The sequence below is a fragment of the Miniopterus schreibersii genome, assembly GCF_964146895.1.
Source record: "Miniopterus schreibersii genome assembly, chromosome: 13".
In the NCBI taxonomy this organism is placed as follows: domain Eukaryota; kingdom Metazoa; phylum Chordata; class Mammalia; order Chiroptera; family Miniopteridae; genus Miniopterus; species Miniopterus schreibersii.
This window is the reverse complement of record NC_138113.1, coordinates 41,928,629-41,942,770: the sequence shown is the minus strand read 5'-3', so window position 1 is coordinate 41,942,770 and position 14,142 is coordinate 41,928,629. Positions and strand designations below refer to the sequence as shown.

At 54.5% G+C, this 14,142-nt stretch overlaps 1 protein-coding gene across 17 annotated transcripts in view; it reads left to right on the top strand.

The window, feature by feature from the left end:
• DCTN1 (dynactin subunit 1) overlaps positions 1–13,193 on the top strand; it is a 29,709-nt gene extending 16,516 nt beyond the window's left edge. For 3 of the 17 annotated variants that reach the window (XM_081156526.1, XM_081156540.1, XM_081156534.1), the window contains 25 exons: positions 1,498–1,518; positions 2,762–2,956; positions 3,305–3,502; positions 3,644–3,848; positions 3,925–4,003; positions 4,115–4,274; positions 4,395–4,499; positions 4,669–4,860; positions 4,950–5,066; positions 5,298–5,450; positions 6,300–6,460; positions 6,565–6,733; positions 6,984–7,052; positions 7,285–7,347; positions 7,462–7,611; positions 7,780–7,941; positions 8,026–8,157; positions 8,359–8,484; positions 8,723–8,865; positions 9,143–9,318; positions 10,779–10,912; positions 11,028–11,220; positions 11,693–11,772; positions 12,256–12,345; positions 12,727–13,193. In XM_081156526.1, the coding sequence (XP_081012652.1) occupies positions 1,498–1,518; positions 2,762–2,956; positions 3,305–3,502; positions 3,644–3,848; positions 3,925–4,003; positions 4,115–4,274; positions 4,395–4,499; positions 4,669–4,860; positions 4,950–5,066; positions 5,298–5,450; positions 6,300–6,460; positions 6,565–6,733; positions 6,984–7,052; positions 7,285–7,347; positions 7,462–7,611; positions 7,780–7,941; positions 8,026–8,157; positions 8,359–8,484; positions 8,723–8,865; positions 9,143–9,318; positions 10,779–10,912; positions 11,028–11,220; positions 11,693–11,772; positions 12,256–12,345; positions 12,727–12,864 (3,411 nt within the window). In that variant the 3' untranslated portion in view covers positions 12,865–13,193. Of the gene's footprint in view, positions 1–44; positions 63–1,497; positions 1,519–2,761; positions 2,957–3,304; positions 3,503–3,643; positions 3,849–3,924; positions 4,004–4,114; positions 4,275–4,394; positions 4,500–4,668; positions 4,861–4,949; positions 5,067–5,297; positions 5,451–6,299; positions 6,461–6,564; positions 6,734–6,983; positions 7,053–7,284; positions 7,348–7,461; positions 7,612–7,779; positions 7,942–8,025; positions 8,158–8,358; positions 8,485–8,722; positions 8,866–9,142; positions 9,319–10,577; positions 10,593–10,778; positions 10,913–11,027; positions 11,221–11,692; positions 11,773–12,255; positions 12,346–12,726 lie in introns of all 17 variants that reach the window. The other 14 variants (XM_081156525.1, XM_081156535.1, XM_081156538.1 and 11 more) reach the window with 9 other exon arrangements.
• The last annotated feature ends 949 nt before the right edge of the window (positions 13,194–14,142 follow it).

Sequence of the window (14,142 nt, the reverse complement as noted above, 5' to 3'; positions counted from 1 at the left end):
TTTCCTGTCCTGGCTTTCTTTGGTTTTCTGCAATGATGAGACAGGCACCGACAGCCCGAAAGGTACTCTTGCTTGTTCTGGTCCTGCTGCCGGGTTGCCAGGGCGATGGTGGCAGCAGGCTGCTGGGGTGGGGGTGGGGGCTGATTGACTTCATCCGTCTACCTTGGTGGGGGAGGAGGGTAGAGATGACGGTGGGGGCAGGGAGAGGTGTGTGTAACTCCCATGGCTTATGCCCTGGGCATTTTGCTCCCTGCCCTGTCTGCTTTTGGCTCTGACTGAGTCTGTGTTCTAGGCCTTGTACCCAATGGCCTTACATGCTTGGGGTTCAGGCAGGTTCTGCTGCAAAGCAGGTCTGGGAGAGTGTCCTGTGAAAATCTGAGGAAGCAGGTTCAGATGTCTCTGCACCTCCAGCAGACCAACCGCCCCTGACCTTTGGTAGAATGACTCTTGGTTGTACTCCCAGCACCCTTCCCCCACCAGGGTTTGTATCAGCGGGCTTTCCCAGGGTGGGATGAGGACCCTCGAATAGTTTTTGACTCACAGCCGGCCGTTGTGGCTTAGTTCAGGGTAGGAGGGGTGGGGGTTGGTTTCCTTGGGCTCAGTGTCTCCTAGAAATGGGGCCCAGGCCAAAGTCTTTGCTGGAGCCAGGAGATATTGGGTAGCAAAAATGCTGTTTGGGAGTTGAAGTTAATCATCTATTTACCACTTTCAGTAACCTGAGGGGATTCTAGGTTTGGTTTCAGCAGTAGTTGATGTATGCTGCTGCCCACCCCCACCTCCTTTCTTGCAGCTGGGTGGGGTTACTTTGCTGAGCTCTGGGCTTCTGGCTAATGCAGTATTCATGGTCCTGACACCTGAGCCCTCTGCCCTAGGGATGGAGACTGCTATACGATCTTTTCCTGGGCAGGGGTTGGGGGTAGGGAAGACAGTAGCATGGGTCTGCCTTGGGAGCCTGATCTCCCTTTGTTGAGTTAGTATCACTCATTTCTGGCCTCTTGTCATCAGTCTTGTCACATGGTATTTCTAGGGGTCCTCTATGGAGTCTAGCACTTGAAGGAAAGGGGCTCACCTGGGAAAGTCCTTGGGAGTGGTGGGTGGGTGGAGGCTCTGGCTTTGGGCTGGAGTTCCAGAAGTTTGTAGAAGGCCTGGTCTCTGGAGACCTCCGCCAGCTGCTGTCTTTGGTCTCCTGTGGCTCAGTCAAGGAGACCTGGGTTCTGGGATTTCCAGGGTGTCTGAAGTGGTGAGGTCTGCAAGGGTTGGGCTTAAGTGGAGAAGGAACCAATGGGAAACCAAAGTTCTGAGTTCCTGGAGTAGAAACAAGGTGATTCACTGGAGGAAGAAGGGAGTGGGGTGGGGGTGAGGGAGGGGTGGCTAATCGTAGCCCCATTCCTGTTACTTCTTCTGCTCTCATTGCTGTACCTTTTGCTGTCCTTCTTTGTGCCATTATCCTTTCTTTCCTGACTCCTCCTCCTCTTCTGGCTCCTGTTGCCTGTCCAGACCACAACTCGGCGGCCCAAGGTGAGAAATAACAGGCCTCTGTGCAAGCCATTGCAGAGCATACACACACATTTCAGGCATGTGCATGTATGTGGGCATGTGTGTGACCAAGCAAAAGTTTGTCACAGTGCGCCCTGGGTTTTCTTTTCATAGGAGTGAGGGGACTGAAGGTAGTGACAGGTCACTCCTGGGAAAATGACTTTTGGCTTTGGGGAGGATGTCTGAGCCAGGAGCTTGAGTGCAAAAGAGAAATGAGAGTGGTTGTGGTTAAGGCAGGCTTTCTTGAAGAAGGGTGTTTTGACTAGTTTTAATGGGGCAGGGATTGAAAGACAGGCGCAGAAGAACTTGGCTTTACAAATGTCAGGGGACACGGAGGTCGGTGTGTCTGTCAATACATGTGGTCTCTGAGTGTCTTTCGGCCCACCAGGAGAGCTTCTGAGCTCAGTACTGCACTGGGCAGGCCTGTCTGCTCCAGGACCAGGGGCCTCAGGGCAGCTTCTCTGCCCCAGCTCTACATAGGCCTGGATAGTGGTTTCTGATTAGAGCCTCTTCGTCTTGGTGGAGGGAGATGACAGCAGGGTTGGCTCTGCTGGCCTTGTTTCAAGAGGGAGTCTAGGAATACAACTTTCACCTTGGCCCTTTTACATGCAGGGTCCCCTGAAATAGACCAAGGGAGGGAGAGTCAGTTTGACTCCCAAAGAGCAAGGAGGGCCTAGCAGGGATATAGAGCCTGGTACCCCACATTTAGATCAGCCTTCTCTAGGAACATGAAAGAGAACAAACTGCAGTCTGTTCTTTCTCTGGAAATGACATCGAGGCACTTTTTATCTCTGGGGGAGGAGGGCATAGGCCCGGAGCAATGATAGGACTGGGAGTATTAAACTGCTAGAGTGTTCACAAGTGGGTCACAGAAGGGAGTTCTGGGGAGTAAGGGATCCTGCTCTAAGGGGGTAGTGCCAGAGCTGGGAGGATCGTGGGGTCAGTGCCAAGGGAGAAGCCTTATAATCTTATGTCTTCCTCCATCCCTTCCTCCCTTCATCTCTATCTCCCTCCCTCACTCCTCCCTGTCCTTTGTCACTATCTCTGACTCTTGTTTCATTTTTCTTCCTTTCACTGTTTCTCTGTTCTCATTGTGCTTTGATACTCTTTGTCTTTTTCCTTTTCTGTCTCCTTCCCTTGCCATATTCTCTTATTCTGTCTTTCACTCTTTCACCACCCCTGTTCCCTACTCTTTTTCTGGTCTGCCCCTACCCTCTCTGAATAGCCCACCCGCCCAGCCAGTAGTACTGGGGTGGCCGGAGCCAGTAGCTCCCTGGGCCCCTCTGGCTCAGCATCAGCAGGTGAGCTGAGTAGCAGTGAGCCCAGCACCCCGGCTCAGACTCCACTGGCAGCACCCATCATCCCCACGCCGGCCCTCACCTCTCCTGGAGCAGCTCCCCCACTTCCTTCCCCCTCCAAGGTAAGGACTGGAGTTGGAGTGAAGGTGAACCAAGACACAAAGAGGCCTGTAACCCCTGGCAGGTCTTGGACATTTCCCACGGTTGGGGGAGATCCAGAACTTGGATCAGAAGGGTGGGGACATGGCATTTGGGTATCCCACCATTGACTAAGCTACACTTTCCTCTCTGCCCTTCTTCCATACTTTCCCCATATGTTTTGGTCTCTTCTCAGATGTTTACATGCCACTTGCTTTTGACCCTGGTACTGGAATGATGTTTTCACACATTCCTGCCCTTTCTCCTCCAGCTCAGCCTTGGTGGGGAGGAAGGGGAGGCTATGCACAGAATGAGGGGTCTCTCTTTTGCAGGAGGAGGAGGGGCTGAGGGCCCAGGTGCGGGACCTGGAGGAGAAACTGGAGACCCTGCGGCTGAAACGGGCAGAAGACAAGGCAAAGCTGAAAGAGCTGGAGAAGCACAAGATACAGCTGGAGCAAGTGCAGGAATGGAAGAGCAAAATGCAGGAGCAGCAGGCAGACCTGCAGCGGCGCCTCAAAGAGGCGCGGAAGGTGCGACTCGTGAGGAAGGGGGTGCTAAGGAGGCATGGGGCCTGAAACAGTGTTCTAGAAACTCAACTGGAGCTGGAGCCTGGAACATTCTGTGAGATGAGGCATCTCTGTATTTTTGCCTCCACCAACCTCTACCCCCAGGAAGCCAAGGAGGCGCTGGAGGCAAAGGAACGCTACATGGAGGAGATGGCTGACACTGCTGATGCCATTGAGATGGCCACCTTGGACAAGGAGATGGCTGAAGAGCGGGCTGAGTCCCTGCAGCAGGAGGTGGAGGCACTGAAGGAGCGTGTGGATGAGCTCACCACTGACTTGGAGATTCTCAAGGCTGAGATTGAAGAGAAGGGTAAGGGGCCAGGAGCTCCTGGGGAACAGGTGGTGGGGTTGGATTCATGACTGACAGTGTTAATGGTTTTTCTCAGGCTCAGATGGGGCTGCATCCAGTTATCAGCTCAAGCAGCTTGAGGAGCAGAACGCCCGCTTGAAGGATGCCCTGGTGAGGTAGGGTCCTCTCACTGCTTGGCTCTAGAGCCCACTCCTGTCCCAAACGCATTAGAGTGCCCATTTCCCAGCAACTCTGACACATACTCCCCCTCTCCCTGCTTCCCACAGGATGCGGGATCTTTCTTCCTCAGAGAAGCAGGAGCATGTGAAACTCCAGAAGCTCATGGAAAAGAAGAACCAAGAACTGGAAGTTGTGAGGCAACAGCGGGAGCGTCTACAGGAGGAGCTGAGCCAGGCAGAGAGCACCATCGATGAGCTCAAGGAGCAGGTCTGGAGAACCCAGCCCCTCGCCCACAGTCCCTCTCTAGACCCCTTCAAACTGCTGTAGGTGCCTCCTCTCTAGACACCTTTCAGCAGCCCTTCTTCCCATTCCTTCTCTGTAACGCAGGTGGATGCTGCTCTGGGTGCTGAGGAGATGGTGGAAATGCTGACAGACCGGAACCTGAATCTGGAAGAGAAAGTGCGGGAATTGAGAGAGACCGTGGGGGACTTGGTAAGAGGAGAGCAGAGCCTGACTTCTGACCCGGATGGAGGGACTTGCTGAGAGAGGGACTGACACATGACCCCTGACCTTTGAGCAGGATGGATGCTGAGTGGACCCACCCTGGCCTGCTACCCTCACCTTGCCTTTCCTTTGCCCCAACTCCCTTGTGGCCTCCCAGGAAGCAATAAATGAGATGAATGATGAGCTGCAGGAGAATGCACGCGAGACGGAACTGGAGCTGCGAGAACAGCTGGACATGGCTGGCGCCCGGGTACGGGAGGCCCAGAAGCGTGTGGAGGCAGCCCAGGAGACAGTTGCAGACTACCAGCAAACCATCAAGAAATACCGCCAGCTGACCGCCCACCTGCAGGTGCCTGTTCTCCCCCTGCTCTCCACCCATGTTTACCCCAGGGCTCCCTCACCACCCAGCAGTGCCCTACTGTCCGTCTCTGCTCCCAGGATGTGAATCGGGAACTGACAAACCAGCAGGAAGCATCTGTGGAGCGGCAGCAGCAGCCACCCCCAGAGACTTTTGACTTTAAAATCAAGTTTGCTGAGACAAAGGCCCATGCCAAGGTCAGGAAAGCGAGTGCGCCAGAGAGGGGAGAGTGTTGGGAGCTCAGCCTTAGTGTGGCTATGGACTGGCTTGGTGTGGGGTTCCTGGGGGAGGGGATGCTTTGTGTGGTGGTTTGGAAAACTGTTGGCCTGGGCTTATGCTAGAAATAGGGGACCTGGTGGAGCAAGGCATGGTGGGTCTGGGACTCTCTCCAGGCTGGCTGAGCGCCTGCCTTCCTGTCCACCTCACAGGCAATTGAGATGGAACTGAGGCAGATGGAGGTGGCCCAGGCCAACCGGCACACATCCCTGTTGACAGCCTTCATGCCCGACAGCTTCCTTCGGCCAGGTGGGGACCATGATTGTGTCCTGGTGCTGCTGCTCATGCCTCGTCTCATTTGCAAGGTACGGCCAGTCAGTCATACGTTCAGCAGGAAGCTGTCGAACTTGTGGTGAACCAGGCATCAAGGAAGCCGAGTGAAGCCAGCAGTCAGCGCCCCTGCACACATAGTTTATGATGTAGTGGAGGGACATAGTCAACAAAGTTGTAGATGGATGAATATTACGGATGGCCTGTTATGAAGGGGAGGTATCTTCTTTGAGAGAGCACAGTTGGGGAGCTGATTTAGATGGAAGGATGTCACTGAAGGAATAACATTCGAGCTGAGACCAGAAGTGACTGGGAATTAGTGGAAGGATAACCATCAGGTAGCATTCTAATGGAAGGGTAGCAGGGACAGCAGTTTTAAGCTTTCAGGAAAGAGCTTGATCCCACTGGTTACCTTTTCTTTCATCCGCACATCTCAAATCCTCACAGCTGCCAGTAATCATCACATCATTGCCCTTGCCCCATGGGAGATTTCCTGCCCACCTAAGAGCTGTTTCTGTTTTATCCCTCCCTCCCCCCACCATAGTTGCTCAGCTCTGTGTTCGGTATTCCTTTTTTTTTTTTTTAAATCACTTTTTCCCCCAAATATATCTTTATTTCAGAGAGAGGAAGGGAGAAGGGGAGAGAGAGTTGAAACATCAATGATGAGAGAGTCATCACTGATCGGCTGCCTCCTGCACACCCCCGCTGGGGATCTAGCCCTCAACCCAGGCATGTGCCCTGACTGAGAATTGAACCACAATCTCCTGGATCCTAGGTTGATGCTCAACCACTGAGCCACATCCGGCCGGGCTGTGTTCTGTATTCTTGAGTCTGTTCTCTATGCTCTGCTCTGAGCCCCAGGTCCCTTGCACTTCTTCCCACAGGCAGAGCTGATCCGGAAGCAGGCCCAGGAGAAGTTTGAACTAAGTGAGAACTGTTCAGAGCGGCCCGGGCTTCGGGGAGCTGTCGGGGAGCAGCTCAGCTTTGCCGCTGGACTGGTTTACTCGCTGAGTCTGCTGCAGGCCACACTCCACCGCTATGAACAGTAAGTGACCCCTGAACCCCATTCAAGGCCGCAGGTTCCAGATTGGCTGGAACTAAGATTGCCTGGCAGACCCTGGCCTCACAGGGCTCTTCTCTGCTCTCTAGTGCCCTCTCTCAATGCAATGTGGATGTGTATAAGAAGGTGGGCAGCCTCTACCCTGAGATGAGTGCCCATGAACGCTCCTTGGACTTTCTCATTGAGCTGCTGCACAAGGACCAGCTGGATGAGACTGTCAATGTCGAGCCTCTTACCAAGGCCATCAAATACTACCAGGTCTGGGGCGAGGATTCTGACTTGGTGCATCAGGGAGGGTGGATTTCTCTTTCTGGGGCTGTGGCCAGCATAGCCTAGGTCTTGCCTGAGGCTCAGCTTGCTGTAGATGAACTCGCCTCAGGATGCAGCCCTTGAGGGTTTCGGGTTCTCTCATACCTCTGGAGTCCCATGATGACTGGGGCTCAAACTACAGTTGGGGAAGAATTCTCCATCTTTCCAAGGCCTAAAGGCTTTTTTTGTCATCTCTCAGCATCTGTACAGCATCCACCTCGCTGAACAGCCTGAGGACAGTACCATGCAGCTGGCCGACCATATCAAGGTGAAGTGTCTGGGTTGGTGGTTGAGCCCCCTGTGGAGATCAGAAACAGGCCCACCAGGTCAAGAGGTCTGGCCCTCAGGTTGTCACATTAGGCTGGAACAGAATCACTAAGGGAAGCCAAAGAACCTGCTTATGTATGGGGGTCCACAGAGGGTGGGGACTTCTTAGAAATGATGAGGGAGCAGAAGGGCTCCTACTAGGTGCTGACAAGCACGTGCTTCTTTCCTCACAGTTTACCCAGAGTGCTCTGGACTGCATGGGTGTGGAGGTGGGACGGTTGCGTGCCTTCTTGCAGGTGAGAGCACAACTGGATCTGTTTGAGCTCCTCTGTCTTCTTAGTTCCTCCTCGTCCTCACCTCCAGCCCTAATGCTGACTTGGTTCCCCATTCATTTACTATTCCTTGAGTAGGGTGGGCAGGAGGCCTCAGATATTGCCCTCCTGCTCCGGGACCTGGAAACATCATGCAGTGACATCCGCCAGTTTTGCAAGAAGATCCGAAGGCGAATGCCAGGGACAGATGCTCCTGGGATCCCAGCTGCACTGGCCTTTGGACCACAGGTTTAGGGCTGGGGGGCGGGGGGGGGGGCGGGAAGGAAGCTGAGTAGAACCAGGAGGGTCTTAGTATGTCAAGATCTGGATCTGGATAGAGGCAAGATTGGTTTTGAGGTAGCTGGGAGCCATGGTGCTGGACCCAGGGTGGGCTCCTGACTCCAGCCTGTTGCACAGGTATCCGACACACTCCTTGACTGCAGGAAACACTTGACATGGGTGGTAGCTGTGCTGCAGGAGGTGGCAGCTGCTGCTGCCCAGCTCATTGCCCCACTGGCGGAGAATGAGGGACTGCCTGTGGCTGCCCTGGAGGAGTTGGCTTTTAAAGCAAGCGAGCAGGTGGGCCTGGATGGCTGGGCAGGAGGTGGTAGGGGAGTCAGGTGGCCATTGTGAGGTTTTCACTACTGCTCTTGGCTCCTACAGATCTATGGGAACCCCTCCAGCAGCCCCTATGAGTGTCTGCGCCAGTCATGCAACATCCTCATCAGTACCATGAACAAGTTGGCCACAGCAATGCAGGAGGGAGAGTATGATGCAGAGCGGCCCCCCAGCAAGGTTGGGTGGGAGCTCCTTGGAGGGGCTCCTGGGGCCTGGAGGAGCAGGGCTTGCAGAGCTGCTGCATTGTGGGAGGGCTGGGAGGTGGAGGAGGGAGTCTGGATAGCACCATCCTGCTTAGAAGGCAAGAAACGATCTCTCTGAAAACACGTTGGTGATGTCCTCTCCCTCCCTTGCGTTCTGCTCCCACTTGGCCCTTAGCCTCCCCCTGTTGAGCTGCGGGCTGCAGCCCTTCGTGCAGAGATCACAGATGCCGAAGGCCTGGGCTTGAAACTTGAAGATCGAGAGACAGTTATCAAGGAGTTGAAGAAGTCACTCAAAATCAAGGTGAGCATAGGGTAGGCTCAGGATCTGGGGGCCAGGGAGTACTGTCAGGCACAGGCAGCAGTGAGTGTTTGGGATCAGGACTGAGATGGGTGATCAGTTGGGGTTGAGGAAAGAAGAGGCGCCCTAATCAGCAGGAGCTCTGTGGGCTCTTAAGGAGCTTTCTATCTCATGGTCTGTCCTGGCCCTGAGGGACTGTGGGAGGATGTAAAGTAACTGGAAGCTCTCTGTCCTTGTCCAGGGGGAGGAGCTGAGTGAAGCCAATGTGCGGCTGAGCCTCCTGGAGAAGAAGCTGGACAGTGCTGCCAAGGATGCAGACGAGCGTATCGAGAAAGTTCAGACTCGGCTGGAGGAGACCCAGGCTCTACTGCGGAAGAAGGAGAAGTCAGGCACCTCCCCAAGCCCCGCTTACTTCAGCCCTCCCTCCCACGAGCAGCTCTGCCTCCTAACCTATCCCCTGCCTAGGCCCTCTCATCATGAGACTCCCAGGGAAGCAGACACCGTTTTCCTTGCCCATTGCCAACCCATTATATCACCCCATTCTGAGTCTGTGTTGCCCTGGTCCTCACCAGCAGGGTTACTCCAAGGACCCGTCAGGACTGAGAAGTGGGGTGGGGTCACGGGAAAGGGACACTGCCCCAGCCCAGATTACCTCTCACAGAGAGTTCGAGGAGACGATGGATGCACTGCAGGCGGACATTGACCAGCTGGAGGCAGAGAAGGCAGAGCTGAAGCAGCGCCTGAACAGCCAGTCCAAGCGCACGATCGAGGGGCTCCGGGGGCCCCCTCCTTCGGGTATTGCTACCCTGGTCTCTGGCATTGCTGGTGGTGAGTGCAGTGGGACAGGCAGCACCAGCTCACAGGAGATTGAGTGGCCTCTCCCCTGTCCTTGCCTTTAGTTTGACTTCTCTACCCTTCTAACCCCCCTGATGTTCAGCCAGGAACGTGTTTGTCTAGTTTCACTTGGGCAATTTTCACCAAGATTTTATTCCCAAAGAGATGTGCAGAGTCCCTCCAACCAAGGTGGGACGTTAACCTTGTCAGTGAAGCTCAGAATTATGACATTTGGACTCTAGTAGATGTCCCTCCTGGGTCTGCAGTCTGGCCTTTTTGACCCAGCCCCTACATCCCAGAGGGTCACCAGCTCAGGAAGCTGGGCTGACTGCTGTGGACCCAGCAGGGCCTGATGCCTGCTCTTGATCACTCTTCTGTTTGGACACGTTTCCCCACAGAGTTCATGTGGCTTCACCCTGTGGTGTGGCTGTCCCTTCCATGGCTGAATTCTCTTAGTTTCATTGGGGCTTGTGTTCTGACCTTGGCCTGATCTCGTAGTATTGTCAGGGCTTCTTATCTCGAGCTTTTCTGGCTTATAGGCTCAGTGTCCCCAGTTTCCTGACCAAGGGGGTGGCCACTGCCATCTTAGTTCTTACCTGCCCTAGAGTTTGCTTCTTGCTTGCTCTTTAGTTTCTCACTTACCCTTCTCACCTCCAAAAGACAAACTCCAGAATTCAGCCATCAGGATCTGTAGACCTCCTCTGCTGCACCTGACTTGTCAGCTGTTCTCACCAAAGCCCCTGTCACTGGCACCTCTCGATCTTGGGAGGTGACCAAGTACCTCCTTGACTGTAGACTTCCATGGTGCAGATGGCTCTTGTTCCTTGGGGAGGGGACTCCAGAATTACCACATTGTACTGTTTTAGCACAAGCCCTTTAAACAAATACTGGTTCTGAATTTATGAATATTCCCACCAAAAAAGGGTGTCCTTTTGCCCCTGAGCAATGGGGAACCTGAAGAGCATAGGAATGCATCTGCATCCTCAACATAAGCTTTGCTGCTGGGAGAAGTAAGGGTGCTAACATACCACGTCACAGCCTGGCTCAAGGCCTCACTCCCCTTTCTTGTCTTTCTTTCACACATTTGCTGTTCCCTCAAAGGTGGAGGCAGAGGTAGAGTCTTGGTAGAGAAGGTGTGGTGATCAGGAAAAGGGTTTTCCTGCAGGTGTGTCCAGGATTCCTCTGGTGTGTCCCCCTAACTCTCAAATCACCTAATTCCTCTCTCCTCTTTTCCTGCTCCCCATGGGCTCTCCTGAGCACAGAAGAACAGCAGCGAGGTAGAGACCTGCCCTGGCTGGGGGTTGCCAGGGCTGGTGGGAATTGGGGGTGGGGGAGCAGAGTGAGACATTCCCCTTGGGAGCAACCAGGACTGGGGGTGGGAGGAGATAAGGAAAGGAGATGAGCAGGGTGGAGCCACCTTCAACCCTCTCCACCTGAGAAGGACATTTTTTATGGCACTACAGGAGGCTCGCCTGGGCAGGCACTGGGGTCTGTTCCAGGCCCAGGGCTGGTGAAGGACTCACCACTGCTGCTTCAGCAGATCTCTGCCATGAGGCTGCACATCTCCCAGCTTCAGCATGAGAACAGCATCCTCAAGGTGAGAGGGGTTATGGGGAGGACTGCGGTAGAGGTGGAGCATATGTGTCCCATCAATGATAGATGGCAGGGCCTTCTATCACTTCTTACCATCACCCCCATTTCTCCCCACACAGGGCGCCCAGATGAAGGCCTCCTTAGCAGCCCTGCCCCCTCTGCATGTGGCAAAGCTCTCCCTCCCACCCCGTGAGGGCTCTGGCAATGAGTTAGCCCCTGGAGCACTGTATCGTAAGACCAACCAGCTGCTGGAGACATTGAATCAGCTGAGCACGCATATCCATGTTGTAGACATCACGCGCACCAACCCTGGTATGGACCCACCAACCCCCAAGATGAATAACACACCCCTCCCCTTGCCCCAGGGACGTAGCCCCTGCCTGTGCAGTTCCCACACTACCCTTTGGTCTGAATGCTCAGTTTACTTGATTCATCTACGCTTTTTTTTTTTTAATATATCTTCATTGATTTCAGAGAGAGGAAGGAAGAGGGAGAGAGAGAGTTGAAATGTCAATGATGAGAGAGTTGTCACTGATCGGCTGCCTCCTGCACGCCCCTGACGGGATCGAGCCGCAACCCGGGCATCTGCCATGACCGGGAATCAAACCGTGATCTCCTGGATCATAGGTCAGCGCTCAACTGCTGCGCCACAGCCAGCCGGACGATTCATCCACTCTTAAGTTCCTGCTTCCTAAGAGGGTCCAGTACCTGTACTGCTGACCCTTAATCCAGAACAGCCACCTACCTGGGCCTTGGTGGGCCTCACCAGCCTTTTCTCCCACAGCTGCCAAGAGCCCGTCAGCCCAACTTCTGGAGCAAATGGCTCAGCTCAAGTCTCTAAGTGACACTGTCGAGAAGCTCAAGGTCAGCTCTGACCCTGCCCTTCCTCACCCTACAGAGTTTGCTCTAGAGCATCCCCTGGTGGAGTCTTGGCACATTCATATCCACAGGCATTCCCAGAGTCCTCTGGGCCCAGCCCTATGCTACATGGCACATGGGGGAGGGGGCAGGGTTCCTGCCTTGGATGCTCACTGTCTCGGTGCAAACAAAAGGCAGATTCTCATCAACAAAGTGGGTTGAGCAGGATCATCTTTAAGTGTGTGCTTCAGGTACAGCTTCTGTCAGACCTGAGATCGCCGCAGGGTAGAATGGTTGGGCCTTAAGGATAAATATCTATAAATGAGGATGTTGGGGTGGGGGTGGAGCTGGAGGTGAGAGCAGAGGTTTGGCGATAGAGGGGACTAGGTCCCTGCTCCTGGTATTACTGTTCCTGTGAAACTGGGGAGATACTGGGCTAGCCTGTGGGGGTCCACTAAATGAGCCCTTGTTTCCCTCATCTGCCGTCAGGATGAGGTCCTCAAGGAGACTGTGTCACAGCGCCCTGGAGCCACAGTCCCCACGGACTTTGCCACCTTCCCTTCCTCAGCCTTCCTCAGGGTAAGAGGGGGCATAGGCAGGGGGAGGGGCAGAATGGAGGCTCAGGTGGGTCCTTTCCCTCTCCCCCCAAATATGAAGAGGCCTCTGGAGTTTCGGGTCCAACAGCTGCTCATCTGAGTTATCTGGCCAGGTTTCAACCTGAGAGTTCTTATATTGCTTCCAGTATAAGAACTTCTGTGCCTTTTGACACCAGGAGGAGCTCAAAACTCCCTTGTCCGACTGTGTACCCCAGTTTTGATTTGGAAAATGTGATCACCATAGCCCAGGAACCCTAAAACCTGTCTCCCAGGGCTGCCTTGGTCTCCAGGCTCAGGGACCATCAGTGGCACACAGTTCAAGTGAGCCCCTGACTTGAGGGGGTCTCCTCTCACCTATTCCCAGGCCAAGGAGGAGCAGCAGGACGACACTGTCTATCTGGGCAAAGTGACCTTCTCGTGTGCGGCTGGCCTCGGACAGCGACATCGGCTGGTGCTGACCCAGGAGCAGCTGCACCAGCTTCACAGTCGCCTCATCTTCTAAGTGCTCCTTCCCCTTTTGTCCCCTACTGCCCTCAGCCCTCCTGGTGTCGCTCTGCCTGATGCACAGCCACCTCGGCCAGCCCCCAGGTAGAAGCGTGTGTGTAAAGCTGTTCTGGCCCCAATTCAGCTTCACTCCACCTGGCAGTGCTCTGCCCCACCCCTTGACCTGGGTCCCCCTATTTCCAGTGTCTGGCTTCTGCCAGGTGCTCCCTCCTTCCTGAGGGGCCTCAGGGCATTGGGGGATAGGCTGAGACCCCACCACCAAAGGTTGAGTGAGGTCCCCCTGATTGAGGACTTCACCCCTTGATTAAAGCAACTTCTGCTTCAGTGCTTTCTGTGTGGTGTTGGGAGTGGGTCCTGGGCCATTCGGCTCAGAGCAAGAGTGGAGGAGAAGGGATGCTTTGCCAAATTTAAGGGCTCCTCTCTAGCGACCAGTGGCTTGCCATGTCCCTCAGATTCACATGCAGCACCGTGAGCAGGGGAGGAAAGGGCCAGACCCAGGGCTTGGCACCGGCCTTCACTGATGGAAGTAGGAGGGCCGAGTGTGCAGCCTCTGCCAGGCCTGCCTCTGCTCCCTAGGTCTTCTGCGCTCTTCAGGCCAGAGTTTGGAGCTGGGCTAAGGTTGTAATCACCACCCCAGCCAGCTCTCTGACGCACTGGCCACAGTCTGCCCATGAGACCTGGGCCTCTCTCAGGGAACATTTACTAAGTAAAGGAAGGCCAAAGTAACAGACTGGTGAGGAAGGATAGAAGTTGCCCAGCTCTACAAATTAGTGCCTGGGGAGCTGCTTTAACAAGTTTACAGATTTCTGTGCCCTGGCCCAGACCTGCTGAAATCGCTTAGATTTAAGGCCCATTAGGCCAGTAAGCAGCACCCTGGCATTTTAGGTCTTAGCACCAGTTTAGTTTAGTTCGCTGGCTCTTTATGTTCTTTTATTTTCCACTTGGAATCCTACCCAGGCTTCTGGAAGGCTCCAATCCAGTTGGAGGAAGAGACCTTAGCACTTAGAACCATCTCCAGCCAGGTCAGGCTCCCGAGCACGAGGGAAGCAGACAGGACGAGGCTCCATGCTGGGAGCCAGTGCACACCGTGGTCTGGCACGTTCCCAGTTCCCAGCCAAGCACCCTCTGGGGAGGGCAGACACCCTCTGGTGTCTGGTACCTGTGCTGTACCTTAGCCTTCCTCACCTGGAGTTCCAGGAGAAAGTGACCTGGTGATTTTCCTCAGTACTCTGAAGGATGATACGTGGCTAATACCATTCTAGATGCACAGGGTAGA